Genomic DNA, 25,607 nt, shown 5'->3' on the forward strand with positions numbered 1-25,607 from the left:
ACTCCAGACGGGCAGATTCCCTATAAAAATGCTGGGACTAATAGGAGTTGTTTGTGCTTTGTTGCAGGAGTCACTTGAACGAGGTCTGCCTTCCTACATGGCAGTAGGAGATGCTCTTTGCACTATTCACTTCTAACACTTCCAACAGCCTGACTAGATGGACCTGGGGAAAAGAGGAAAAAGGCAGGACTGGTTTTCCCATTGCCTAAAGCCTATATCTTTAGACAATGTGCAAAGACTGAAGGAAGTCTTTCCAGCAGAGACCAGTTCTGTTCTCTTTCAAATTAGCACCTGCCATAGATGCTGGGGAGAAGACTGCTGGAGATCTGGGAAACCCAGCAATCATGGTTATTTTTTCCTTTTTGTGTCAGCCCCTATTTATGTGAATGTTTATCCATGTTCAAAATACGTTGTTCACTGGGTGGGTTTTTAGTGCTGTTACAGTGTTTTTTTCCATAGCTGGCTGACTGCATACTGCTGAATAATCAGCAGATTAATTTTGTATCAAAATGAGTCTGGAGTATTTGTTGAAATACAGATGTTTTATTTTTCTCACTTAAAAATTATTGATGTATTCTGTGTGGGGTTTTTTTCTGGTAAATTGTGCTTTTAGTAATGTGTGTATGAGTGTGATTGCTAATGAGAAAAATGAAGCTTGCAAGCTGCATGAAAGCCAGGGAGGATGTGGAAAATGAATATGAATGTGGCTGGAACTGCAGGATTGAATTAGGCTTGGATTCTGTCTTGATTCCTCCACAGCCTGCCCTGTACACACGTTAGCAAATCGTTTCAAACCTTGTTTCTTCATTCACAAGCAAGCAATTTGTATCTTGCAGAGAGGTGCGAGGCTAGCTGAGGCAAAGCTCATCAGATCTAGTGCTGCAGAAAGTGCTGCTTCATTCCACTGCACTGCTGAGCTTCCCCAGAGCACGGGCAGGTCAGAGCGCTGTGAGCTGCAACTCTTCTATGAGGGTGCTTCAGGCCAAAGGGACAGTGGGTACCAATAGTGCTGTAATTGGGTGTCAAGACATTATGGGGCAAAAGGAATGGTGTTGAAATGGCTTTCCTCTTGCAGTGTACTCTCTTTTCCATAAGCCGGTATAGATAACACTTCTTGCAAGAAATTCAGATGTGCAGGGGCTCTGCCATGCAGCTCTGTCTGCTGTTCACCATAGGGCTGTTACCATGAGGCACTGGTACTAAATGTGATCTGTGCTCTAAATGACTGTTCTCTTTTGCAAGTGCTGCTCTAGAGATGTCCTTGTAATCCTGCTGCTTGTGGAAAAGCTTTGTATAACTAAGAAGCAGCTGGTTTTCTTCTTTTTCAGGATTAAACTGATCTGTTACAGTAGAACAAATACTCTAGAGGCTGGATTGGTCACTTAACAGGCATTCTGATTACCTTCAGCGAGGGCAGAGCTAATAGAGCTGCTGTATCTTTTTTTAGTGTGAAGCTAGTTTAATGCCTAACAAGAAGCACAGGCATAAAGAATCTGTGAGCATCTCTGCCCCACTCCTAATGATAACATGGAGAAACTCTCCAGAAACTTAGAAAGCAGAACAAAGAGTAGAGTGGGAAGCTAATGGGAAAATGTGTCATGCTGCCATGGTATCAGAGTGTATGTTCTCAAGACTTCTTTAAAACAGACTGTTAGTGAGTTCTGTTGCAGCTACAGTTCTGGGACTGTGGGAAGGCGGGGAGGCAGTCAGAGGTATGATGTTGATGCTTTAACATCATTACAATGCTGCTTGCTGTGCTGCTCCTTTAATTACCGTTAGAGCCACAGCCTGTAATTTGGGAATCGTGGGTTATGTTCCTTGCTTTGCCAAGACTTGACTCTCTTTCCCTCAAGATACTGAGTTGTCATCATTATGTTTGAAGCTTAAGGACATCCAAAATTAGAGGCATCATTATAGAAATCATCCTTTTCAGCTGAACTCTAAACCAAGAGAGAACTGTTGCTGTCACCTGCTTTCCTGGATAAAGACGTTACATGAACAGCTGAAAGGCCACTTGAAGAGCCTCTTTCCTCTCTGTGACTTATTTTGTCCCCTGAAATCAGCTGATCTGTGACCTTCACTCTCTTTAGTCTTCCTGACCATGACACAACGAAACTTTCTGGACCCTTGCTGGTACTTCAGTGCTACAGATTGGAAAACAAAGCCAGAATGAACCTAAAATCATTGCATATGTAATGCTGCCAACTTGCAGTGCCACTCCTCCCCCATCACCCATTCTGGCTTCCTCTTTTGGTGCTTTTTATCTCTTCCCCCCTCTTCCCTTTCCCCCCTCAGGGTAGAGCTGAGTAGTTTCCCCTTTTCTCTTTTCTCAAACCAGTTTTGCTCCTGGAATGATCTTTGCTCTAGCCAGAATGTAGAGGGAGGCTGCATCCAAGACAAGTTTTCTCAGAGACAGGACACAGATGAGCGGTGCTAGACTAGGAGAGGAAACAAGGAGACTGATTTGACTGCACGGGCTCAGGTTGGTCCCTGTAATGCAGAATGGTTTATATTAACAGGGGAAAAAAGTTGTATTTTACAGCTCTGAGGTAAGGATGTGGTGTTTATTAACAGGGGAAAAAAGTTCTGTTTTACAGCTCCGAGGTAAGGATGTGGTGTTTATCAACAGGGGAATGCAGTTCTTGTAATCTGGTGGGGCTGGTGTTATGGCAGGCAGGGTATTTCTCCGTAAGTCAGTCCAGCTCACTGAAGGTAGCTGACAGTGTGACGTGTAACAAGTGTGTGCTGTAGGTGTTTGGAGTCTTTCTTTGTGCTGGAGCAGAGAAACAATGAAGACTTGAGGTGACCTTTGAGAGAGGTGCAGTGTGTGATGTGTGTGAAATGTGCTTCCCTGCACACTTCCAGCCTGAGAAGTAGTAGTTCTTCTGACCCTGTGGAAAATAGCAGGCTCTTGTTGGGAAGCAGGTAACTGGTAACCTCAGAGTACAGCTGCTGCAGGGCAGCATCACAGTAAGCTCCCACCAAACACACATGTACAGAAGTGGTCTTCATCAGCAGGAATGCTGCTGTGGCCTCTCTGTGTGCCTCTGTGGTTGTGAGCATAAACTGCTGAAGCTGCAGAGATGGAATCTGAGGTGGGTGTGAGAGGCAGCTGACCTCCTGCTTTCCTGGTGCACAGTCTGCACCTCTGTTCACAGGATGAATCCTATCCAGCTGTGTTCCCCTTCAGTGCAAACGGATAAAGAACAGCGTGCGGGAAACCAGCTTTTGTATGACTGCAGCTGAACGCAGCAAAGGGTTTTCAGAGTCTTGTGGGTGTTTGATTTAGTGACTGCGTGGTCAGACAGAGCACAAGGATCTCTCAAATGCTGGAAGATAGAGAAGGAAGAGTGTGAACTCTTCTCTCTAGGAAGGAAGCTAATTAGGACTTTAAAGATGTTTTCACTTCTTCAGAGAATGCTTAGTACCAACTTGGAAAGTTGTGGTTTGCACAGGTTATCCCGTGTTGTGTTTCACTCTGTCTATATTGTTTCTGGGAAGTAAAGATTTAACATGAAGCATAGCTGAGCATCTGGAGAATCCGTGATGAAGTCAGTGAGACTGGACAGTGCTTTCTTGGGGTGCACTGTTGGGAATCAAGAGTTCATTGGCGTTTCCTCTGTTCGTGGGGCTCTTGGTGACTATTGCCAGCAGACCTGTTCCTAAGTAGTTTCACTTTCCTGTTGCATTGAGGTCTAGGAGATGTTTGGGTGGTTGGAGGGAAACATCAAGCTTTGATGACTTCTGTTTACTCAGTATTTCACACTAGCTCTCCTTCACATATATGTATCAGCAGCCCTGGTACTAGCCTCAAAGCTGCTGATGCCTCCGCTCTGTGGTACCACACTGTTCTTTCTGTGGTGTGACTGTAGCATATCACTGTGTTCTGCAGGTGATTTGCAAGCATTGAACTATAGACCACATGGGAGATGAGGTCCTGTGTCTAAAAGATGCTTTCCCCTTGTCAGTCTGTTGACATACCTGGTTCCACCACCACTGCCCCCACTCCTCCAGGAGGTTCAGAGTTTGCTTGTTTTGCTTTTCAAGGCAGGACCACATTGCTCACTCCTCACTCCCCAACATGCTGGAAGAAGATAAGGATGAGACATGTTGGAATAACCTGGAGAACTTCCGGGTGAAGCTGATCTCTGTGATAGATCCTTCCCGCATAACACCTTATCTTCGGCAGTGCAAAGTGATCAGCCACGATGATGAGGAGCAAGTTCTTAATGACCCCAGCCTGGTCATGCGCAAGCGGAAGGCAGGTGAGTCAAGTGCAGCCTTTGGCTCCATGGATCAGCAGGGGAACATAAAGTGCCCTTCAGAGAGCTGCTCTTTGCAGCCGCTGTAGCAGGAGCTAGGTAGAAAGGTTAGGTTTGAACCGTTCCTTTACAGTTAAAATACTTCTGGTTAGTTACTGGGCAGTTGGCTTAGGACTGGCTGGAGCGTTTGATCCCAGGGACTTTAATCTGCACGTGGAGAAAGTGAAGCAGTTTGTTGTTAATTTAGAAATAGGTAAAGAGGTAAATAACTGAATAGAATATCCTGTTGCAATTATTTCAGGTGTTCTTCTGGACATTCTGCAGCGAACGGGACACAAGGGCTTTGAGGCATTTCTGGAGAGTCTGGAGCTTTATTATCCACAACTATATAAGAAAGTAACTGGCAACGAACCCAGCAGGGTGTTCTCTATGATTATAGGTAACGCTGTGTTCTGAAAAAACAGCTCTTCCTTGGGTGTTGTTTGCAAATTAAGGGGGGATTCGCCCCCACTTTTGCTGCTCCTCAGCCCCAGGGAGCAGAGTCAGGAGTGTTCCCTATGTGCTTCAGAAGGGTTCTGGCAAGAATAATGTCACAGGGTGGAGGAGGGAGAAGAAGGTTCAGTTCTTCCTTCTGCCTGTTCTGCAGTGACACTGCTGCAGGAAGGCACAGAGCAGGGGGGGAGCAGTGTGGCTAATTTGATCACATGTGTCTTCAGGGTTTGCATGCCTGTGTGTGGCATGTGGTGATCCCGAGCTGCAGTGACAAGTGGGTGGGAGCCTGTGGTCTGTGTGTGTGTCTGGGGACAGACAGGACAGAAGAGGCTGACACCTGCCCCCCAAACAGACACTGCTGGGGAATCGGGCCTGAGCCAGCTCCTCATGAACGAGATCATGAAGCTGCAGAGCACGGTGCAGGAGGAGCGGCGGAAGGCACAGGAGCTCACCCTGTGGCTGCACACCAAAGAGGACACCATCAGAGAGCTGTGGGTGAGGGACAGCCTGCTCCGCAAACACCAGGAGCGGGCACAGAAGATGAAGGAGGAGAGGGACAGCCTGAGCAAGGAGCTGCGGAAGTGCAAGGATGAGAACTACAGCCTGGCAATGAGCTACGCCAGGCAGAGCGAGGAGAAGAGTGCTGCCCTCATGAAGAACCGGGACCTGATCCTAGAGGTCAGTCAGCCTTTCCCCAGGTTTCCCCTTTATGTGGTCCCTGGAAGGCTGTGCTGTGAACCAGACTTGGTTTTGCCCAGAATGGCCTGGACCAATCCAGTGTAAAGAACTGTGCATCTTCTCTAGTGTGTGGCATGTCTTGGTAGTTCCTGGCTCAGCCCTGTAGGCCCATGTGTTACAAGCTGTGCTGTGAAGAATTAAGTCTTTCCCTCATTCCAGATTGTGCTCTCTCACAAAAGCAGTACAGGAATAACACACATCTATTGGCACACAAGCAGGACTCTCCAGAGCACCGAACTTCCTGAGGAAACAGAGCTGGGGAGAAACTTGCCCCATGTTTCTCTGGGAATGGAGCTGAGAACTGCTTTTGCAGGTCAGAATTTTCTCGTCATTACTGATGAGCTCTGAACCTTCTTGCAGATCGACCACTTGAAGCACAGCCTCATGAAGGCTGAGGATGACTGCAAACTGGAGCGTAAGCACACGATGAAACTGAAGCACGCCATAGAGCAGCGTCCAAGCCATGAGGTGATGTGGGAGATCCAGCAGGAGAAGGAGTTGCTCTTGGCCAAGAATCAGGAGCTGGAGAACACTCTCCAGGTTGGTGGGGGTGGTTGAATATGGACTCCTGAGAAGTGATTATCTGTAGCACCAGTGCATTGATGAGGCTGCACTGCAGATTGTGTGGATCAGCTTGTTCTCCTAGGTGAAATAGAGCACTTGGGACTGTGGGGACAGAGTTAATGTGAGGTTAGGTGGTTGCTGTATCACACTTCTTCCTTTGTCCAGGAGGTTGCCAGGGAACAGAACTTGGAGAAGAGCCTCTCCAAGGAGACTCTGGAGAATGACTGTAGCCAGATCCTAGAAGAACGCCGGGAGCTGTTGAACACCGTCTACAGCCTTCGCAAGGAGCTGCGGCGAGCCGAGGTGCTCCAAGACAAAGTACGTGATGCCATGCAACTCCCTGCTGAAGGGCAGTGGGTAAGGCAGGCAGGTGAAGCACCTGCAGTGTGGAGCAGAGGAGCTGCTCACCAGCAATCCTCACTGCTCCTCTTCTAGGGTTACAGCTTGGTAAAAGAAGGCACGGTAATATTTTAGCATTCAGTGTCTGTGGCATTAACTGTTCACAGTCCCTGCCTCAGCCTGGAGGGTGATGGGAGCTTTAATCATGACTGACAGCTCAGGAACATGTAAATCCATCATGTCAGCAGTGCAGCCTTTTGGTTCACCCTGCTCCAACTAGCTGAACTTTGACATGGCCTGGGGGAGGTCTGGCCACAGCAATCGGTGGGACAAAGCAGAAGTGGGGAGAGTCTAGCTCAGGCTTTGCCGACAAGCAGGGTGCTCATGATCTTGTCTTAACAGTATGCAGAGGAAAAGGAGATGCTTGAACTCCAGTGCACGTCCCTGAGGAAGGACTCCCAGATGTACAAAAAAAGGATTGAAGCTGTCTTGAAGCAGATGGAGGAAGTGGCTTCAGAAAGAGACCAGGTGATAAAGCATCCATTCCTCTTGGAGCTGCTGCTAATCTCTGCTTTGCTGCTTGAAGCGGGCAGATACTGTAACCCTGAATGTACCGGTGTGACGTGCCATGACAGATTGTTCCTTACACCAGGCACTCCTGACCCGAGAACAGTTCTATGTGCAGTACTCCAAGAACCTGGTCGAGAGGGACACGTATCGCAAGCAGATCCGGGAGCTGGGGGAGCGCTGTGATGAAATGCAGCTGCAGCTCTTCCAAAAGGAGAGCCAGTTACTGGCGACTGAAGCCAAGCTGAAAAGGCTGCAGCTGGAGCTACCCGCACCGGTATACCTGGGGGGTTGTCATCTGCATGATGGGGTGGGAAGGGGAGGGTGGGGAAGTGCGGCTGCTTGGAGCCCTTTTCCCCTGACCAGTTCAGATTCAGCTGTGTGGGTAACCATTTCCATGCAAATGTTGAGTTTAGAATAAAGACATGATGGTTCCTATTACCTCGCCCTAGTTTCTGCTTGAATAAGCTAGACTCATACAAGCTGAGGCTTTCTGTGTTAAGAGCATGTCCAAAGATAATGAGTGACAACCAAAGAGTGAAGTCTATTTAGAAACTAACTGTGTATGAGCCATTTGGATGAATTTGGGAGCAGGGTGTAAGGTGTAAGGTTTCTGGAACTAAAGGCGATATGCAGGGGGTTTAATTAGTGAGGTATCTTGTGTTCTGTCTCCACGTGATCAGCCAGGAGTGTAGGAGGGAGGAAGTTCACACTTCTGTTTTCTGGAGCTTCTGATCTCCTGTATATTCTCTTACTGCCACTTCCTTGCCTATAAGGAATGATTAATTTACACTGGTTTTATTGCAGACCTCTGACCTGGATGATACCTCCTCCAGAGACTCCCAGGAAGTGAGTACAGTGCCTTGTTTACCTTTTACTTCTGGGATGGTTCTGGAGGCCAGAAGTTATCAATAAGGCCGAAGGAATGAGATTTATTTGTGGAGAATAAATCCATGAGTAGATCTGTGACTACTGTAGTCTGCTGTGTTGCTGACAGTAAGATGCACTGGGGAAAGGTCAGTTTTATGTGAGTCCTGTTTCTTACATTCCTCCATCTGTTCCTAGCTACAGTGTGAGATAAAATAAGGGGCAGTTCTCATGCTCTTGCTTTGTTTCTGTCCCACAGCTTACTCTTCATGGTCACCTAGATGAAGACACACAACCAACTAAAAGTAAGGCTTTTTCTGGGGAAACATAGAATTCTTGAGAGGATGGTGCTGTGCTTCAGAGGGTCAGGAAAAACCATTCCTGGGTTTCATTTTTAGTGAGGAATAGGTAATCTGACTGGGGACTTGGTTTGTGAGGGATGCTTCTCATTGGGGTGTGCTTGGCACTTGGCACTCTGAGTAAGACCTCTGTGAGATGGCTCAGAATAGGTGCCCATAAATCAAGGCATTCTGCTGTACCACCACCCTTCTCACCTATCAAAAGGAGAACATTTGGAACAGTAAATACTTGTAAAGCTTTTTTGGGAGAAAAAGCTCCACAGCCTGTCTTTTTATTACATGGTCTCTAAAATGGTCTTTGCTACAGCTGAATGACCTGGAAAAAGTGGTATCATTAGATAGACCATCCTAGCACCTTTCTTTTTGAGGTAATCTGCCTATTGCAGTTGTCCAGGAAAATCACCTGGTACCTGGTGCCTTTGAGAAATAGCTCCTGGGTGCCTTCCCTCCCCTAGTCCTCTTGCATTTGTGGCAGAGCTGAGAACAGAACAAACCTTCCACTTCTGGACCATGTGGCATTCTCCAGGAATTTTCCCTCCCCTCTTCCCTTTTGTGTTGCAGGCTATTTTCACAAAAGCAGAACCATGTAGTTAATGCTGTCACTGGCTCTGTTTCTGTGGCATCCCCAGTGGAAATGATTCAGCAGTGTGGAAAGGAGTTAATAGGCTCCTCTAAGAACTTGAAAATCTCTTTCAAAACATGTTGAGCAAGGAAGGAAACTGGCACAGTAAAAGCAGCTTTCTGATTTGATCTCCTGGGAGACCTAAATGATCCTTTCATTCATTGAGATGGGAGATTTTTCACAAAAGCTAAATAACACAGATCCAGAAAGCCTTTACTGTTCTATCTCACTCGGTTCAAAATCATGTATCAGGATACTTGATCATTCCATCAGGCTTTTCACTAGGATGTGGTCTGATGTGGAGTGCCTTGATATACACAACTGAGTTGTTGAGGAACAACAAGTTATGGTTAAAAGAACGATGAACATTATTTCTTGTGGTGATGTCTAACAATTATTTTTTGGTGATGCTGCTTTGCAAAGGTTCATTTTGCTCCTGCATACACAGAAACCAGAAAGCTGCTGTTGCTTTCTGAACCTGGTGGGGAACTCCATCATCCTGAGCAAGACTGAGGGTTCAAGTGAAATGAGAAGTGTCTGAAGCCTGACGTTTTGCAGCTTGGTTTCAGTTCTGCTGTTACAGCATTACAGCTATTGCTGTTTGATGAACTGGTGGAGGGAGAAGTTACTTCATAATGGCAACTGTGACTAAACCTGTGATTTTCCATCCTTTAGAAGGTTGCCCTGAAGGACAAACCCAGCAATTTAGCACTCAAGAGAGCAGCCTGCCTCCAAAGTCACCAAGTGTAAGAGAACCTTTGTGGGCTCTTCTTTACTACAACTGGGGTTGTGATCTTTACTGTTCTTGTTAATGATGGATTTACCAGGTTTGAGAAGCAGAAACTGCTTTTCCAAAGCCTGAGCACTTTGTGCAAAATTCACCCTCCAAAAAGGGTGAGCTCTGAACAGCAGAACACTGAAGGTGGTTATTTCTCCATGTGGGTCTAGAAACTCCTGATCACTTTCTGGCCTTCATCTCTGGGTATGGGTGTTTTCCAGTTTAATTGCCCACAGTATTACTGTTGGTACAGGAAACAGAATCCCAGACTTACAAATGGGAGAGAATAAAGACAGTGAAACAGAGGTATTGCCACCCTGCACACACAGTAGTGGACAGCCTGGAAATGAACAGGCTATACTTCGTTCTGCAGGACCAAGCAGAGGCAGGAAGCTGTGTGCAGTGGACTGCTTTTCTGGAGGAGGGGTTTTGTAGTACAGCTCTTCTTGGTCATCTGACAGCAAAGGTTCCCATTTTTTTTCTCCTTCATTACATGTAGAATGATTAGTTGCACAAACAAGTGGTAGAGCAGAAATGACCAGGCTCCTTTGGGTGAGCTGCAGCCCTTCACCCTGCAAGGACCAGCAGCAGTACCTCAGCCTTGGAACCTTTGTGGACCAGGTTTGCACTGCCTGGTGCTGACACTGACCTGATCTTCAGGGGGATTCAGTTCATCTTTGTTTGGATTTTTTCCAGCTCAAGGAGTGTGTTTTAGCCAATGAGGAACTGGCAGAAAAGGAGCGGAGGAGGATGAAGGACTGCTTTGAGCGTTACCAAAGGTCTGGACTTCACTAAGCAGGACTAACTTAGCCATACCCATGTGACTTAGCTGATCAGCTTGCTGTGTTTTCTCTTTTCTGTTCATCCCCTGTCCTCAAGCTTGATGCATGGAGGTGTAAATTCATCACAGATCTTGTCTTTAGAGGCTCAGGCTTTTAGCTGAACTGTTTGAGACTTCTGTTTTGGTACCATAGGTAGCCAAGGTAGCAGTGATCGTGTTTGCTCCAGACCATGCAGATGGTTCCACAGCAGGGAATGGAGGGTGTTCCAAAGAACTGCAAGTTTAATAACGTTGACAGGTTCCTCCCATGTGAGTAAAGGTCTGACATTCACTATCTGACAAACTGCTAACAGTCAAGACCAAGCTCCATGACAGCGAATGGGGGCAGATTTCCATCCTCCATCCTGTTCAGATGCTCTTGTTTGAAGGCTTGTTCTCCTAACACTTGATGTTTTCACTGACCATTGCTGTTCTGGAGCATGAGAGGAATGTAAACCTTGTAAAACAGGGACCTTAGCGCTAGTTTTAGCTAAAGGTATGCTCCTAATGACTGTTGACAACAGTATTTTTGTTAAAGGAAGGGCTTTGTATAGGACTTCTTGGCTTCCTCAACTGAACATCAGCCCTACCCCACACTTCAGGAAGTGCAAGAATGTCTCCATCAGTTTAGACCTGTTCTATCTCTTTGCCACCAATCAGAGCTGTGGATTGTGAGAGCAAACCCTCGTGTTCAGCCAGCACTGGGTGCACTGGCCCACCCTGAGCTCCCAGTGCGTTCCAATGCCACTTGTTTGCACAAACCCTCTTCTAAACCTGAACCTCTTTCAGAAAGAGAGCGCTGCGAAGGGCACCCAAGAGCCGGCACCATGAGGCTGACTGGGAGAACACCACTGGCAGCGACAACACCGACACCGAGGGCTCCTGAGCGTGGAGGCGACCGGCGCGGGGCTGTGCGGAGGCTGCCTGTGCCCATGGACTCACTGCGTTTTAACCCCGATAAACGAACATGGATGGAACGTTAATGTCTGTAACAGAGGTTTTTAGGGCTGAGGTCCCCTTGCCCGTTTCCCTCTCTGGAGACATTCTGAGCCCACCCCGACATGCTCCTGTGTAACCTGCTCTGGGTGTCCCTGCCTTGGCAGCGGTTTGCAGTGGATGCTCTCCAGCCGTCCCTTCCAACCCCAATGAGCTGTGATGTCTCTCCTACCACTGCAGTGATGGGAGATGTGTGTGGTGCACAAGTAACCAGGATGAACTCTCTGTGGGCTCAAAGCCCAGGCTCAGTTAACCCCGCGGGGCCCGGGGTGCGCTGCTTTTAACTGAAGCCTCGGCCGGGCACTGTTCGCAGCGCGGCCCCTGCCCTCACCCGCCATGGCCGCCGCCATTAGCGAACATGGCCGCCGCCATTAGCGAACATGGCTGCCGCCATTGTCCATCATGGCCGCCGCCGCCTCAGTGCCCGACCCCTCCGCGCGCCTGCGCCAGCGCCATGCAGCGCGCGGCGCGGCCGTTGCTCGGGGTCTTGCTCCGCGCGGCCGCTCCATGGCGGCCATGGCCCGCGCCGCTGCCGCTCCGCCCGCTGCCCCACCGCTTGCTGCCCCACTGCCTGCCCCACCGCCCGGCCTGCACCGCCACCGACCCAGAGCAGCCGCGGGCCAAGCACTATCGCCTGGTGTACACCTGCAAGGTGGGCGGGGCGGTGTGTGAGGGATGGGGCGGTGTGTGAAGGGGCCCGGTCCGTGTGTCAGAGGCCGTGGCGGCGCCGGGCGCTGCGGGCCGAGGTAAACGGCTTTTCCAGAGGAAGAATCGCCCATGTGTGGGGGACAGGTCAGCACAGAGCTGCACGGCATCGTGACACACAAACCGCCTTGTAACAGGGAGGGGGAAAGAAACCTTTTAATGAAGTACCTGAAGTGTTTTTCTCAGAGGGCCAAGTTACGGTGCTCACAGCCACGTTCTCTTTGCTTTGCAGGTCTGCCAGACCCGATCGGCCAAAACTATTTCCAAGCTGGCCTACCATAACGGCGTGGTGATCGTGACGTGCCCGGGCTGCGGGAACCACCACGTCATAGCCGACAACCTGGGCTGGTTCTCCGACCTGGAGGGGAAGCGGTAGGTGTGCGGGGCTGGCGAGGGAAGGGGCTGCCGGGCCCTGCCTGCGTCCCTCAGCCAACACCTGCGTGTTTGGCGCTTCCAAAACGTGGTTCAGAGCAAACCCGAGGGTTTGTTGGGTGGTTCGGTTCTGTGTCAGTTTCTCAAACCGGGTTCTGTAATCTCTTGGTTCTATAATCAAACTGGGTTCTATAATCTGTAATCTTCACCATCACTGTTGAGGATCCAGATAGAATCCTAGAATGGTTTGGGTTGGAAAGGACTTTAAAGATCCAGTTCCAACCACAGTGCCATGGTGTAAAGCTACAACAGCAGCTGTGTGGTACACAGGCACCTTATTGGTGCCGGTATGTGAATTACTGTGTATGGGGCTCTGCTCTTCCTCAGGCTTCATCACATCACTGCCAGGCTTCCCTGCCTAAATGTTCCAGACATGCAGACTGTTGGATTTCAATGATAACTCCCTGAGATGCCTTTAAGAATTTCTGTTTAGCTGTCATTGCTAAGTCATTGATCCTGATGGATTAAAATAGCCCCAGAAGGTTTGGGTGGTTTGCTCTGCTTCCCAAACTCCTTATGGAGAACCACCAAAACCCCCAAGTGTAGGAGTGGGCCTGCGCTTGGCTCCTATGCTCGGTCTTTGCTGTGGAGTCACTGTTGGTCCTCAAATCGCTGTTCAGGAATATCGAGGAGATCCTGGCAGCCAAAGGGGAGCGGGTGAGACGTGTGGCTGGTGAGGAAGCCCTGGAGCTGCTCCTGGAGAGCTCGGCAGAGACCGGGTCCGGAGGGGAGCCCACAGAGGGAGAAGGTGGGGAAGCGCCCCCCAAGATCGGCAGCAAGGGGCAGACCTGACAAACGGGGCCTGTGTGCTCCGCTGATGGCAAGAGAGACTCTTAACCTTTATTCCTTGATTTCAGTGGTCTGTGTTTAATAAACTGGGGGATTGGTCTTTCTTTATTGTGCGTCTTGTGTAGTTTTGCCTGTGGGCAAGCTGATGTTTTTAGAGATGGAGTCTGGATGTTTGTCCTGGTACTTGTTTTGCTGATTTCAGTCAAGCCTTGGTGCTTCAGCAGAGGCAGGAGCTTTGTTCTCTGCTGAGAAGGAAGCCTCTGGTCTGGGTGTTTTAACCTAAGGAGGTGCAGCTGGGGCTGGAGGCTTTAGCCATGGCTCCTGGCCTTGCCCAGGTGCTGCTGCAGAGCTGATGAGCAGAAGAGACAATTGGTACCACCTGAGGAGATGGGCCTGACCCTGTGTGTGCTGGCAGAGCCAGACTGACCCCGCAGGAGGCACAGATCAGTGCCAGGTGCTGCTTTTCTCCTTCCCTGGCCATCTTCCAGAGCTCTGCTCCGCTGCCCCTCTGCTCGGGGATCCCACTCGGCGATGAGCGGCCCCGGTGCTGGTTATGCAATTCCGTGTTGCTGAGGGGGAGGGTGGGCGTGAAGGCAAGATTAATGTTTCTTGAAGCACGTTGGAGATAAGTAGAGCACCCAGAAAGTTGTCTGAAGAGTTACTTGACAGTTACTGAGCTTATTAACGCTGCTGCTGCATGTTAAAATCAGCTAGAAGAAAAAATAATACTGTGATAAATGAAGAATGTAGGAGCTCAGCAGCACGTAGCACTCAGGTAGCGATGAATCAGGCAGGAGGTGAGCACACTGTGCTTTGCTTCCTCTGCCTGCATGAAAGTTTAACTGCTCTTGAGGCCCATCAGCATGAAGCACAGTGAAGTAGCTGCTTTCTATGGTTTTAAACTTGCAATCAAAAAGTAATTCCGGTTGGAAGTGACCTCTGGAGGTTTCTAGTCCAACCCCCTTTACAGAGGAGAATGCTCAGGGTTTTGTCTTGAATATCTCTGAGGATACAGATCCCACAGCCTCTTTGGACTCCTCTTCTGGTATTTGACCAGTAACTGAAATTCCCTGTGGTTTAGCTGGCACCAAACCCTGTCTCTGTTCTCTCTGCCCTCATTAAAAGCTATAAAAGCAGTAAATTCCCTCATGGCCTTTGTGTCTGAGCTGAACAAACCCCATTCTTTCAGCCAAGCACATCCAGGTGCTCGTGGTCCTTAATCAGCCAAGGATTCAGTGAGGGCGTTGCAGGTGTTAATGGGTTTACTTCATCTGAAGTGTTCCTGATAATTTCATGTGTTGCATTATAGGCACGGATCAGTTGTGTTCCCATTGTATGGAAGTTCAGGGTGATGAAACAGCACTGAGGGGCAAGGACTTCATGGGTCAGCCATTCCTGTGTGCTCAGATCCTGGGGAAACACAGAGCCTTGGAACAACTTGGTGTTGAGTCAAACAGAGTCTTGCACCTTGGCTCAGGGCTGGGCTCTCACTCCCTGTGTTTGCTCTCTGCTGGTGGGGGGGTGTTTTATCACCTTTTCCCTGAAGAACAGCATTGTGTCTCCATTGTGCTGATGCTTTGCTGGGTGGCACAGAGCAGGGTTGCCTTGGAGACAGTTAATTTACAACCTGACCTTTTTATGTTGCTTTCCTTTACCTTTCTGACCTGTTCCTGTGCCCCAGCTTTGGAAAGGTGGGATAGATTTTGCTGTTTAACAGTGCTGCTCATGGGCTTTCAGCTGGAGGGGTGAGAGCTGCAGTTGTGTGAGGGAGTTCGCACAGAGCACAGAAGGATTTGGGGCTCACAGATTGCAGGTAAAACACTTTTGTGCTGCCTTTTGAAGTGGGTTTTGTGTTGTGGGGAAGTGGCTCTGGTCTGGAAGAGGCTCCGGGTGAGCTCGCTTTGGTTCGGAGCAGGCCAGGCTTTAGGGAGCAGGAAGAAGAGGAGCCTTTCTTCTAACGTGGAGCTGTGTCAAGATGGGAAGAAGTCAAAAGGGAGGCCTGGTGCTGCAGAGCAGGGGAGTGACTGACGGTGAAATCGACCAGGTGAGTCTGCAGCATGAAAAGAGGTGACTTCAAGGGAGACAAAGTGGCCTCCAGAGGGTGAGCAGCAAACATGAAGTGTTTGCAGGTTCCTTGAAGCATTTCACTGGCTGCTAAGGGATGGAGCCTGAATCCTGTCCCACAGGGGCTTTTCTGTAAAATACCAACTACTTTGCCTCCTGTTTTCTGCCTCTGAGCAGCCTTTCCTTCCTTTTGCAATGCAGCCAGATCCCAGAGTTAACCGGACCAGTGTGGGACTCTGATGGGTTGTGTCTGTCACTGCTGGGATTACTGGTGGTGTGGCCCAGGCCCTGCAGGCAGTGGTGCTTGGTGAAGGTGGGTGCGATGGGGGCTCTGTGGGACTTGCTGAGGGCAGGCCTGTGCCAGGCCCAGACTGTGGCGGGGGGAGTGGGCTGCAGACCCTCCTTACCTGGGGCTGTCTGACATAACCCCCTCTGCTTTCTGCTGCCAGGACCCTGCTGCCCTGCACAGAGCCAGCAGCAGTGAACTACCACACTTGCTGTGCTGCGGGGGCTTGGCTGCACCGAGGAGCCACATGGGGGCTGCACCGAGGAGCCACGTGGGAGCTGCTCCAGGGATTTGCTGCCTTGCTGACAGCGATGGGGCAGGTACGTGTCTTCCGTAGCATCAGTGCAGTGAGGAGGGGTGCTGGAGGCTCTGAAATGAATCACCACTTAGTTGTGCTGCCTGCACAGGGTCTAATATAGGTGAGTTCGGGGCCTTCCTGCAGAGCCATGCAGGAGTTAACATAGCCCATGGCTGTGTCCTGCAGGTGGGGTCCCAGCAGCTTGCTATGGAGAGCTGCCAGAAGCTGTCCAGCTCCAGCCTGGAATTCACAGTGCCTGGGTGCTCTGGGCCAGCGTCCTGCAGGCTGAGCCCCTTCAGTGAAATGGAGCTCAACGGTGGCTGAAGCAGCAGCACGAGGCCCTGGGGAGGGCTGAGGTAAGTGCAGGGACCCAGCCCTGACATGACTTGGCAGATGAGCAATACAAACCCCCACAGGCCTGACATCAGCCGTGTATCACTCACCAGTGCCCCTTGGGGCCTGGGAACAGCTGCGTACCAGAGAGCAGGAGCTGTTTTCTGCTGGAATCTGCTGGATTTTGAGCTCCTCTTCACCTCCAGCCCTGCACCAGGAACCCTGTGCTGTGTAACTCGCACTTTACAGCTGCAGCTCCAGCGAGGTGGCCGTGTTAGTGCTGTGTGGGCTCCGACAATCCCCTATCTCTCAGGGGGATGTCAGCACAGGAGAACTCATCCCTGTGTGGGTCCAAGCTCTGTGGGTGCCTTGGCAGTGTGGGAGAGGGGAGGGCTGGTGGGAGACACGGACAGGGATTTGTTCTGGGGATGCTCAGCCTCTGTCCTTTGTGTACTGGGGACATGGTTCTGTCCCCAGATCACACACAGATTCCTAGCACAGAGGTGCTCATGTCCTGGCACCTGATGAGAAGGAGCTGGTGGCTCTTCATTGATCTTTGGTCAGGACTTTGGCAGCACCAGTTACCGGGTATGGGAAGAGCAGCTGTGACTTGGTTTTATCCTCACAGGGGTCAGGATCCAAAACTTGCGGCTCCCGAACCCACTTCCTGGCGAATCCCAAGGACCTGCTCACCCCACTGTAATGGAGCTCATGCTGCTGCCTCCTGCTCCATGAGTACCTTTGCTAAGGGCTGATTGCCAGGGCTTTGCACAGCACTCACTGCCCCTTTCCTCTGGGAGCTGCCCTGGGGAAACAAGATACAGGCACCAAAACAGAGCTGAGCCTGAAAGGAGAAGCTCGGCCACATTCCTAGAGCCTGGTGGGCTCAAGCTGCCCGAGGAAAGCCTCTTGGCCACTGCAGGGCTGCTTGATCTGCCCCTGTTGTCCTGGTGACTCCTGGGCTTGGGTCGTTGCTCTGGGCAGGGAATGCTCAGGGGTTTGTGTGTTCCCTCCGCAGCCGGGCAGGGAACAGGCTCCCTCAGAGTCTCCTGTGATCTTCACATAAGCAGATGTGCAGGTGGGTGTTTAACCCTTTTCTTAGCCCTTCCTCATGGTGACAGCTGCAGCCAGTGACCACCACCCACCCCAGCCCCATTCCCTATCTGCAGGCCCAGAAATAATGAAAAGTAACTTGGTCATTGAAGCTTCGACACAAATATTTATTAAGCACGACCCCTCCCCTCGAGCTTTATTCATTTCTAATATATTAATTCATTTGGCAGATTATTTTTTAGAAAAAAAAAAGGAAGTACCTAGGGGTTGAAATTCCCCATTAAAATGACATTAGCAAATGCACAGGTAAAAAATAAATAAGCTCATACATTCAAGTATATGGCAAATAATCAACACCTCGGGAAGCCTCGTGGGCAGTTCCAGGTCAGCGCCTGGCTGAGAGCTGCACAGCCCCTGCTGCAGCTGGGCCACGTCATCACTGTGGTCAGTGTCCTCTCACAGACACAACCCAGGGCTAGGGCTGGGGCTGGGCAGAGGCTCCTGCCCCTGCTCCGAGCTCCCCGGCAGCAGCTCCGTGGTCAGTGCAGGCCGGTGAGTGCCCGACGAGCAGCATCTCTGGGCTGGAAGTCCTGCTGCTGGTGGGAGACGTCTCCATCAAACACATTGCAAATAGAAAGTGCTGATTTGTTCTCTGCAGGAGCAGCTCTGCTTGGGCAGAACTCGGTGCTGGAGCTGCTGAAGTCCAAGGTGGTGAAGAGAAAAGACAATGTTCCACATCCTGAAGGTCACTGCTCCCCTCCTCACTGGGCTTCTCCAGCTGTTCGGAAAGGGGAAGGAATGTAAGTAAATGTAGACTCTGGCAGTTGTGTGTGGGGTGGAACTGACTTCCCAGCCAGCACCCGAGTCTGGAGCTCTCGTGAGGCTCCATTCATTGGAGTTAAGAACTGGAGAAAAGCTCCACAGGGTCCAGGAGAGGCTCCGTGCTCGTCTGGGGAGAAACGGGCCATTGTCCCCAGTTGCTGTAGGACACGAAGGAAGGAGGAGGTGGTTCTGCTTCCCTCTCCGGCCAAGCCAGGGCCAGAAAGCTTCGTTGGCTTCCGCAGCAGGTCACTGCTGAGTGCAGGCTTCTGCCGTGGGCACACTCACCTGCACACGGGGCTGTCCTGTGTGAGCCTCCTGGCTCAGTGGCGCCAGCAGCAATGCGATGCCCCCGTGTGCCCTGAACCGATGGGCAGAGCCCTCCTGCCCCTTCCCAGGCCCTGCCGTGGGGCTGTGCAGGGGCAGTTCCCTCCGGGCTGTGCTGCGCTGCTGTCCTCGAGAGGTGAGCAGGGCCTGGCTCCGGCACAGGAGCAGCAGAGGCTGGGGAGGCACAGGGCTCACCGCAGAGTCCTCAGCAAACCTGTGACCAAGGCTGCTGCTGGAGGGGGGGAGGTTTAAAAGGACTCTTGAGGCCTCTCACTTGGGCTTATTTCCTCCTGTAGAAGGAACAAAGCTGAGCAAGATGTTCCAGGGAAGAATCCGGAGCGGTTCGTGATGCAGGCAAGACACGAGGACTTCGAACTGGGAAAGGTGCTTTTCCCTTCCCCAATTAAATTAAAAGTGCTGTGGAAATAAAGGGATGGAGGCTGGAGTGAACCACCCACGCTGGGCTCCTGCTGGGCTGCCAGCACAAGTTCCTGGGACTTTAGGTGATAAGAAGCAAAGGGGCTGTCACAGCTGCCTTCCCTTGTGCTGTGCCCAGTGTTACAGTGTCCATGTGTCCTATAAAACCCCATGTTTAAAAACTCTCCCCCATCCACTGGGCCTCTTGCAACACCTCTGAGAGCAGCCGGGGCACTGCTGGAGCTGCAGCTGCAGGACAGTCTGTGGCTGTGCGGGAGCCTGGGTTTGAAACCACCCACACTTCTTTATGGGAACCAAAATGAAACCAAAGCAGCCCCCCCAAGCCCAAGCCCAGCTCTTAGCTGGACCCAGAGCGCTGCCGCTCCTCCGCTGCCTCCTGTGCCAAGGCCAGATCCACACGCTGCTCATCCATGCGCTTGGCCTGGACGCGCTGGATCAGGCTGAAAAAGTCTTCGTCGGGCATGGTGGGTCCCCGGGGGATGGAGTCGGGGGGGGCACAGCGCTGGTCATCGATCCTGGCGGACTGCAGGGGGGAGAGCGGGCATTAGGATGAGGTGGTGAGAGGGCAGTGCTGCTGGGGAGGGGAAGGCTGAGGCTGGTGGCCAGAGCACACACTCCTGGCCGGGGATGCGGAGCTGGTGGCTCCAGCATCAGGGAAGAGCCAGCCCCTGTGGGCACTGCTCAGAGGGGTTCTGCGGCCGCCCGCTCCCTTGTAGAGCAGTGACCAAGCACAGCCCTCAGAATGGGGTAAAGAGAAGGGCTTGGAGGCAAAGCCAGGGCCCTGCCTGGGTGCACAGGGTGGGGGGTCAGGGGTGACCTTTGCCTGTGCAGGAGAAACCGGTGCCCCCCTCGACGGCGGGACCGTCCCCCCTGTACCCATCCTGTGCTGGTACCTGGCACTTGATGAGCATGTTGAAGAACTCATCCCCGGGCTCCTGGGCGTCCCCCTCCACGCGCAGGTGCCCCAGGTTGTTCTGGGTTATCCGCAGGCCCGGCAGGTTGCCCACGTTGGCGCGTTGGTCGTCCAGGCGCCGGCTCTGGGAGCTGGCGATGAGGTCAAAGAACTCCTCCGTCTGAGGAGATGCCATCAGGGAGGACTGCGCTGGAGGCGGGGAGGAGCACAGGGCAGGGTCACGGCTCTGCAGGACACCCCAATCCTCATCGCCAAAACACTGCGCAACCACCCGGGCTAAGGGGAGGGACACAGCTCAGCCAGGCCGGGGCTGCACCCGGCAGGACGCTGCCTTCCTGCAGGAGCATCAGCATCTTCCGCCCTGCACAGGGGAGCGGGAACAATCCCAGTGCCCGTGACGTGACCTCAAACCCTGCCCTCAAAGCATGAGTGTTACTGGGACCAAACCCCACTGCCCCATCCTGCAACCATGTGCTCCCTTTCCCTTGGGCTACAGCCCCAGAGCCGCCCCACACAAAGGGTGAGCACTAGGGGGGCTCTTCACAAGCACCAGGGGCTCGCATGGGGCAGTGACAAAGGGAGGGCTTCAAACAGAGCACAGAATCTGGGCCGGGACCTGGGCAAAGCGAGTCCTGGGAATGCCTCTTGGGCAGCGCTCAATGGAAGGAGCCTGTTGGCTCCTGGCAGCTCCCAAACAGCCCCTGTGCTCGGGACGGAGGCAAGCACAGAACTGTGAGAGCCCTGTCCCAGTGAGCACAGAGCCCACGAGCAGAGCGTGCTCCCGGGCTCCCGGCACAACAGGATCTTTCCAGAGCCCAGCAACGCATAAAAACCTCAGCACTGACCCAAAGACGAGTTTCTTCCCCTTCAGCTCACACAGAAGCCTCGCAATGCGTCCAAAAGGCCGAGACCAAACCAGAGCTGAACACAACCTGTGCCTGCTTGTATGTTCTGTGGACAGCTCCACGTTTCAAACTCAGCCCCCTGAAGTGCCCGGCTCCCGCCTCCAAACGCGCTCCCGTCTCAGAAATGGCTGCAGAAACGCGCTGCTCATTTACACCCTCCTTTTAGGGGACAAAACCCTTCTCCCCTCGCAGCCCAACCTGCCCCTCGCTGCCGCCCAGCCCCTGCTCAGCACCGCTCCTCAGAGCAGCCTCTGGCCGCGGGTCCTGCTGCACTCGAGGGATGTCGGGGTCTCCTCTCCTGTCTGTACTCAGTGTTCATTATGAAGCTGAACACTGAATCCACCGGCTCCAATGAGGGGTTTGAGCCTGTGTGGGGGAGACCGAGCGTGACCCGCACGTTTGAACTGTTTTCTGTTTAAACAAAGGTCCTCAACACCGCATTGTAAAAAAGACACGAACCCGAAGCGCAGACCCAGCCCGGAGCCACCTTTCTTGTCCCATCCATTTGCCAGACACTGCCCTCCTATGGGGAGCGGGCATCGCTCTGGCCTCTCTGTTCTCACAGAGCACCCATCACAAAATCCAGGAGTTTTCCTCCATGGCAACCCTACGAGGAAACCTGGCAGCCCTTGAAGCTGAGTGGGGAAGCCCGCGCCAGCCCTGTGGGCCCCAGCTCCCCGGGCTCTTACAAGGATCCCTCAGCACTGACCATCAGCACCTTCCTCCTGGAGATGCTGGCAGAGGCCCAGGTCCTTGTGCCAGCCTCGCTGTGTTCCGAAGGCGAGACCCTCTAAAGGTCCATACTGAGGAAATCCAAGTGTATTTTGCACCTCTTACTCTCCAAGCCTCAGCTCGCATTCTCCAGCCTTTCCCTCAGCAACCATTAACATAAGAATGTTTCTTCCTTCCTTAAATAACGATGGAGATTGCCAAAGGGCTGCTCAGTTCAGAGCTGAGGCTTGGGGAAAAACATCACAAGATTCCCAGTGAAACCACAGCGGCTGGGCCAGGCCACGGGAGCAGCATCACTCCCATAGCAAATGTATGGTACTTACAGATCCGCTCTCCCAGGGCAGGGACCGGTGTGGCCGCTGCCTCTGCAGCCTCCGATGGGCATTCCTCCAGCGGGCAGCGCTGGTCGTCCATCCGGTTGCTCTGGAACTTGCTCAACAGGTCAAAGAAGCATTCCTCCTCGGAAGGGCTCCGGTGGATTTTCTGGGAAGGCAGCAAAGGAGCAGAGGGTCAGAACAGCCCCGACAGCTCCCGGGGCCCAATGGCTCCGTCTGGCGCCAGCCCCGCTCCGGCTCTGTTCCGAGGTGGCTCCTGGCCGGGCCCACGCTGGCCAAGCCTGGAGCCCGCCGGGGCCGCGGCTGCTCGGTGCCTTTGTCCTGGCTCCGGAACAAGCTCTCCCTTTTCCTCACTGTGCACAACCCAGCTCCAGCCTCCTACAGGGCCACCTCAATTTAACCTCTCCAGGCCACTGCACCCGCAGCGCTTCCTCTTGGTGCTCTGGGTCCGCAGCCCCTGACAGCCGCAAGCTCACGGGTTTTTGGGAAGAGCTCCTGCACAGAGCCCCAGCTCAGCACCTTGTGCCTGGCAGGGATTTATTTACATCGTGCTGCAGAAGGGCTCAGGAGCCTTTGGGAAGTGCCGTGTTGTGTCCAGCCACGCACTGGGAGAGCGATCCCAGGGTGCAGCCGGAAGAGCGGATCTTCCCAAGGAGCCACTCCAAACAGGATATAAAATCAACAGTGATAAGAGGGCACCCACCGGGCTCAGGATGAGTCCCTGTGTGCTGAGCTGCTCCCACCGTGTGCTGGAGAAGATACCCCAATAGCAACCAACCAGAACCTCCTACAAGCGGGTCTGCCTGTGCTCAGCTCTATTGCAGCGTAGGGCTGGGGGAGGCCAGTCTAGGAAGTGGCTCTGGGTCTGTCCCGAGGAGCAGCACATCCCAAAGGAGAGCACAGGGAGAGCTGGCCCCGAGCACCAGACCTCTCAGCAGGGATCTCCTTGGCTGTTCAGGATTTGAAGCCCCTTGCCCAGCTCCACTGCAGCCCTCCCAACCCCCCCAGGAATGGTGCTGGTGCCATCCCCAGCAAAGAGCTCTGCACTGGGGCAGAGCCCCACAGAAGCCCTCAAGGGAGGTCTGCAGTGGGGAGAGACCCGAGCTGAGCGGGTTAAAGCCACAAGTTGGATTCAGTAAATGAAGGAAAACAGTTTTCCTGTATGCAAAGCGAAGCAGATGAGATGCACTCAGCTTCTATTTAGGGCAGCGTCAAAATTAGCAGTGGGCCAGAGAGGAACACGAGCAATGTGGGAGCTGATCAGGGAAGGGAAAAGCCCCTCTCACCTCTCCCCCTGTGCCGAGCTGCTGCTGAAGCGGCTGCTCCGACCCTCTGAACCACCAACAGCTGTGCCTTGGAAACCAAAGCCTGCCTGAGCTTGAACCGAGGATGCACCGCGCCTACCCCAGCTCCGTGACCCACATTCCAGGCTGGCGGAGGAAGCGGCTCATTCACACCGAGCCTCCCCCCAGCTTCCCCGCACCACACGGGGTAAACCCAGAGCAGCCCCTGGTCCATGGGGAAGTTCTGCCCTGCACGGAGCAGCCGCCTCGGTCAGAGCCCCCGGCTCAGGGCTTCCCCCCCGGCACAGACCACGCTGTCCCGGGCACATCCCACCGGGATGCGGCGATTCCACGCGCCAGGATCCTTGCTTGGAACCTGCCTGGGAGAGGGCAGGATGCTCTGAGCCGGGCGGGGTGGGGGGGGGCTGCTGCGCTCCCGGTGCCTCCCGGCACCGCAGCACCCATGGGAGCAGCAGGTTGGTGCCTCGGGGCCGGCGTTGGGGCAGCCCGGGACACGGGTGCTGCTCCTGCAGCCAAAGCGTGCCCCAGGCCTGCCCCTCTCTAATTAAAATGCCCTGATGTGACAGGCACGGGGCACTCGGCTCCCTCCACTCGCAGTCTGTTCCTAGCCCCGAGGAAGGAGCTGTGAGGGCAGATGGATGCGCAATCACACCCTGGAGCCCACCATCTGCTGCCGAGCTGTGCCTGCCCAGCGCTTGGCACATCCAGGACGGTCCAGAGGCTTCCCGAGAGCCAGGGCATCCCCTAACGGGGCTGAGCAACAGCGCAGACACAGCCACCGGTCACCATGGGCCCGGGACCCAGAGCCCTGCACGGCTCCTGAGCAGCTGCTTTGGTTTGCAGCCCTGAGACCACTTCTCACCCAGGGCTGGTGCCGCTGCCTGGCCTCATCCCCCATCCTCTGCCTCTAGCACCACAACTGCTCTATTTGTGTCACTTGCCTCTGCTCAGCCGACCTCCACCGTGGGCAAAGAGGCAAAACAGCCCTGTCTGCACCGGGCAGAGGGACCCGGGGCTTTGCAGGGACCACCCTGGGGCAGCTCTGGCTGCACACACAGACACACGCACCCCTCTCCCTGTGTGCAGCAAGGACAAGTGTGAAGCTGCTGCTCCTGCTCCCTGACCGCAGGCAGGCCAGGGACAGACAAGGTCCCAGGAGGTCCCATATGTGGGGATCAGAGCTCGATCCCGTTTTCCACCTGGACACTGCTGGCTCACTGGAAGGCTGAGCACTCTGGGAGCAGGACTCGTGCACCTGAAACAGGCAGCCAGGCTTTTGCCTACATTTAACTGCAGTGGATGAGCAGACTTCTTAACCTGACAGGATGGATTTGGGATGTAAAAAACACACCTGGGGTGTTGGGAAGGCAGCGAGAAGCAGGGGGTGATGGGGGCCACGTTCACTCGGACTCAGGAAAACCATTAAACAAAAGCTGAAGGCCTCATTGCCAGAAATAAACCATTCCCCAGCTCCTAACACCTGAAGCCACAACCCCACAGGGTTTCTACCCCTGGACACTGCTGCCCGCCGGGGTCTCTGCAGAGCAGAGCTCCTCTGACACATTCCTGCTCCTGAGCCCTATCCTAGGATCAGCAGAGGATGTGCTAATTATTTCCATGCTGATCTCACATGGTGCTCCCATGCCTGAGGTCCCAAGGGCCCTGTGCTCCCTGGCAGGCAGATGAGGAGGATCCTCGTGCCCAGCCCCACGCACACAGAGTCAGTCTCTGGTGGAGCAGGGCAATGCCACTGGCACCACAGCCTGGGCTTTCTGCTCCGTGGCACTGCTCCAGCTCCCTGTCCCCAGTCTCCTTTTGGCACCCAAGCAGCCCGTACCCACCACCGGCCCTGCCTGCGCTCCCCCACTGCACACCAGCTCCTGCTGTTAGAAATGCCCTCAATGAACAGCTCTGGCAGTGGTGGCTTCTCCCACAGCTTCCTGCTGCCCTCCCGGGTTTAAAATCAGCCCGGGCAGCTGGGAAGCAGCATCAGCCGGGGTGGGATGCGGCTCACCCAGTCACTGCTGAGCCCACCAAAAGCCCGTCTGATCGCAGCCACACAGCAACACGCTCCCAGGTTGCCCTGGGACAGGGCTCCAGAGGTTCCCAAGGACCACGGCAGAGGATTTCTGCACCAGCAGAGCCACGAGCATCCCCGAGCAGTTCCTGCCACTGCCGTGTACCAAAAGCACCTGATGTACCATGCATGGGTGAAGCATCCCCTTCAAAGGGAGCTTCACCCACCAAACCAAACTGCAGATGCTCTCAGGAGCTACCTAAAGGACCAAGCCTTGCTCCTCTGACAGATCAGCTTCCCCCCTCACAGCTGGTGTCCCTGTGAGGCACTGGCCTGCCTTTGGTCCCCCTCCTCTCCCTCCTGCCCCAATACAGCAGCAAAGAGCTGTCAAGCTCAAAGGCTTCTGCCCCAGCTTTGCCCAGCTTTCCGAGGGGATGGCAGTGCCCTACCTGT

General features: G+C 53.3%; 4 protein-coding genes across 23 annotated transcripts in view; 3 read left to right on the forward strand and 1 right to left on the reverse strand.

Annotated features, from left to right (window-relative positions):
* SNAPC4 (small nuclear RNA activating complex polypeptide 4) overlaps positions 1-668 on the forward strand; it is a 17,377-nt gene extending 16,709 nt beyond the window's left edge. For all 5 annotated transcript variants that reach the window (XM_080630874.1, XM_080630871.1, XM_080630872.1 and 2 more), the window contains exon 23: positions 68-668. The gene's annotated coding sequence lies outside the window, so the exon portion shown is untranslated. The remainder of the gene's footprint in view (positions 1-67) is intronic.
* CARD9 (caspase recruitment domain family member 9) lies at positions 220-11,391 on the forward strand (the record flags this gene model as incomplete). 7 transcript variants are annotated; one of them, XR_013958151.1, is made up of 14 exons in its annotated part: positions 220-347; positions 837-937; positions 4,048-4,265; positions 4,564-4,701; positions 5,107-5,432; positions 5,853-6,032; positions 6,222-6,374; positions 6,798-6,923; positions 7,048-7,239; positions 7,770-7,811; positions 8,089-8,134; positions 9,486-9,556; positions 10,285-10,678; positions 11,198-11,311. XR_013958151.1 is itself a non-coding variant. In XM_080630876.1 (14 exons), exons 1-14 carry the CDS (start codon positions 345-347, stop codon positions 11,389-11,391), a joined length of 1,869 nt encoding a protein of 622 aa, XP_080487002.1. In that variant the 5' UTR covers positions 220-344. The 7 variants fall into 7 exon arrangements, 6 of the variants coding, with proteins under 6 accessions (XP_080487002.1, XP_080487003.1, XP_080487004.1 ...); XM_080630876.1 differs by having other exon boundaries at positions 10,285-10,367; positions 11,202-11,391; XM_080630877.1 differs by having other exon boundaries at positions 7,069-7,239; positions 10,285-10,367; positions 11,202-11,391.
* A 353-nt stretch (positions 11,392-11,744) lies between these two features.
* DNLZ (DNL-type zinc finger) lies at positions 11,745-18,962 on the forward strand. Of its 10 annotated transcripts, none has more exons than XR_013958153.1 (7): positions 11,745-12,056; positions 12,342-12,481; positions 15,596-15,707; positions 15,844-16,000; positions 16,165-16,334; positions 16,940-18,646; positions 18,807-18,962. XR_013958153.1 is itself a non-coding variant. In XM_080630884.1 (3 exons), the coding sequence occupies exons 1-3, from the start codon at positions 11,763-11,765 to the stop codon at positions 13,331-13,333; spliced, it is 606 nt and encodes a 201-aa protein (XP_080487010.1). In that variant the 5' UTR covers positions 11,745-11,762; the 3' UTR covers positions 13,334-13,438. The 10 variants fall into 10 exon arrangements, 1 of the variants encoding a protein (XP_080487010.1); XR_013958154.1 differs by having other exon boundaries at positions 16,940-18,164; positions 18,281-18,962; XR_013958155.1 differs by having other exon boundaries at positions 16,940-18,164.
* A 323-nt stretch (positions 18,963-19,285) lies between these two features.
* Positions 19,286-25,607, reverse strand: part of GPSM1 (G protein signaling modulator 1) — a gene marked incomplete at both ends in the record, with an annotated part of 70,384 nt that continues 64,062 nt past the window's right edge. The window contains 3 exons of the mRNA XM_080630623.1: positions 19,286-19,471; positions 19,842-20,050; positions 21,822-21,981. Coding sequence (XP_080486749.1) covers positions 19,286-19,471; positions 19,842-20,050; positions 21,822-21,981 — 555 coding nt within the window. The remainder of the gene's footprint in view (positions 19,472-19,841; positions 20,051-21,821; positions 21,982-25,607) is intronic.

This window comes from Psittacula echo (genome assembly GCF_963264785.1).
Source record: "Psittacula echo genome assembly, chromosome: 16".
Lineage (NCBI taxonomy): Eukaryota > Metazoa > Chordata > Aves > Psittaciformes > Psittacidae > Psittacula > Psittacula echo.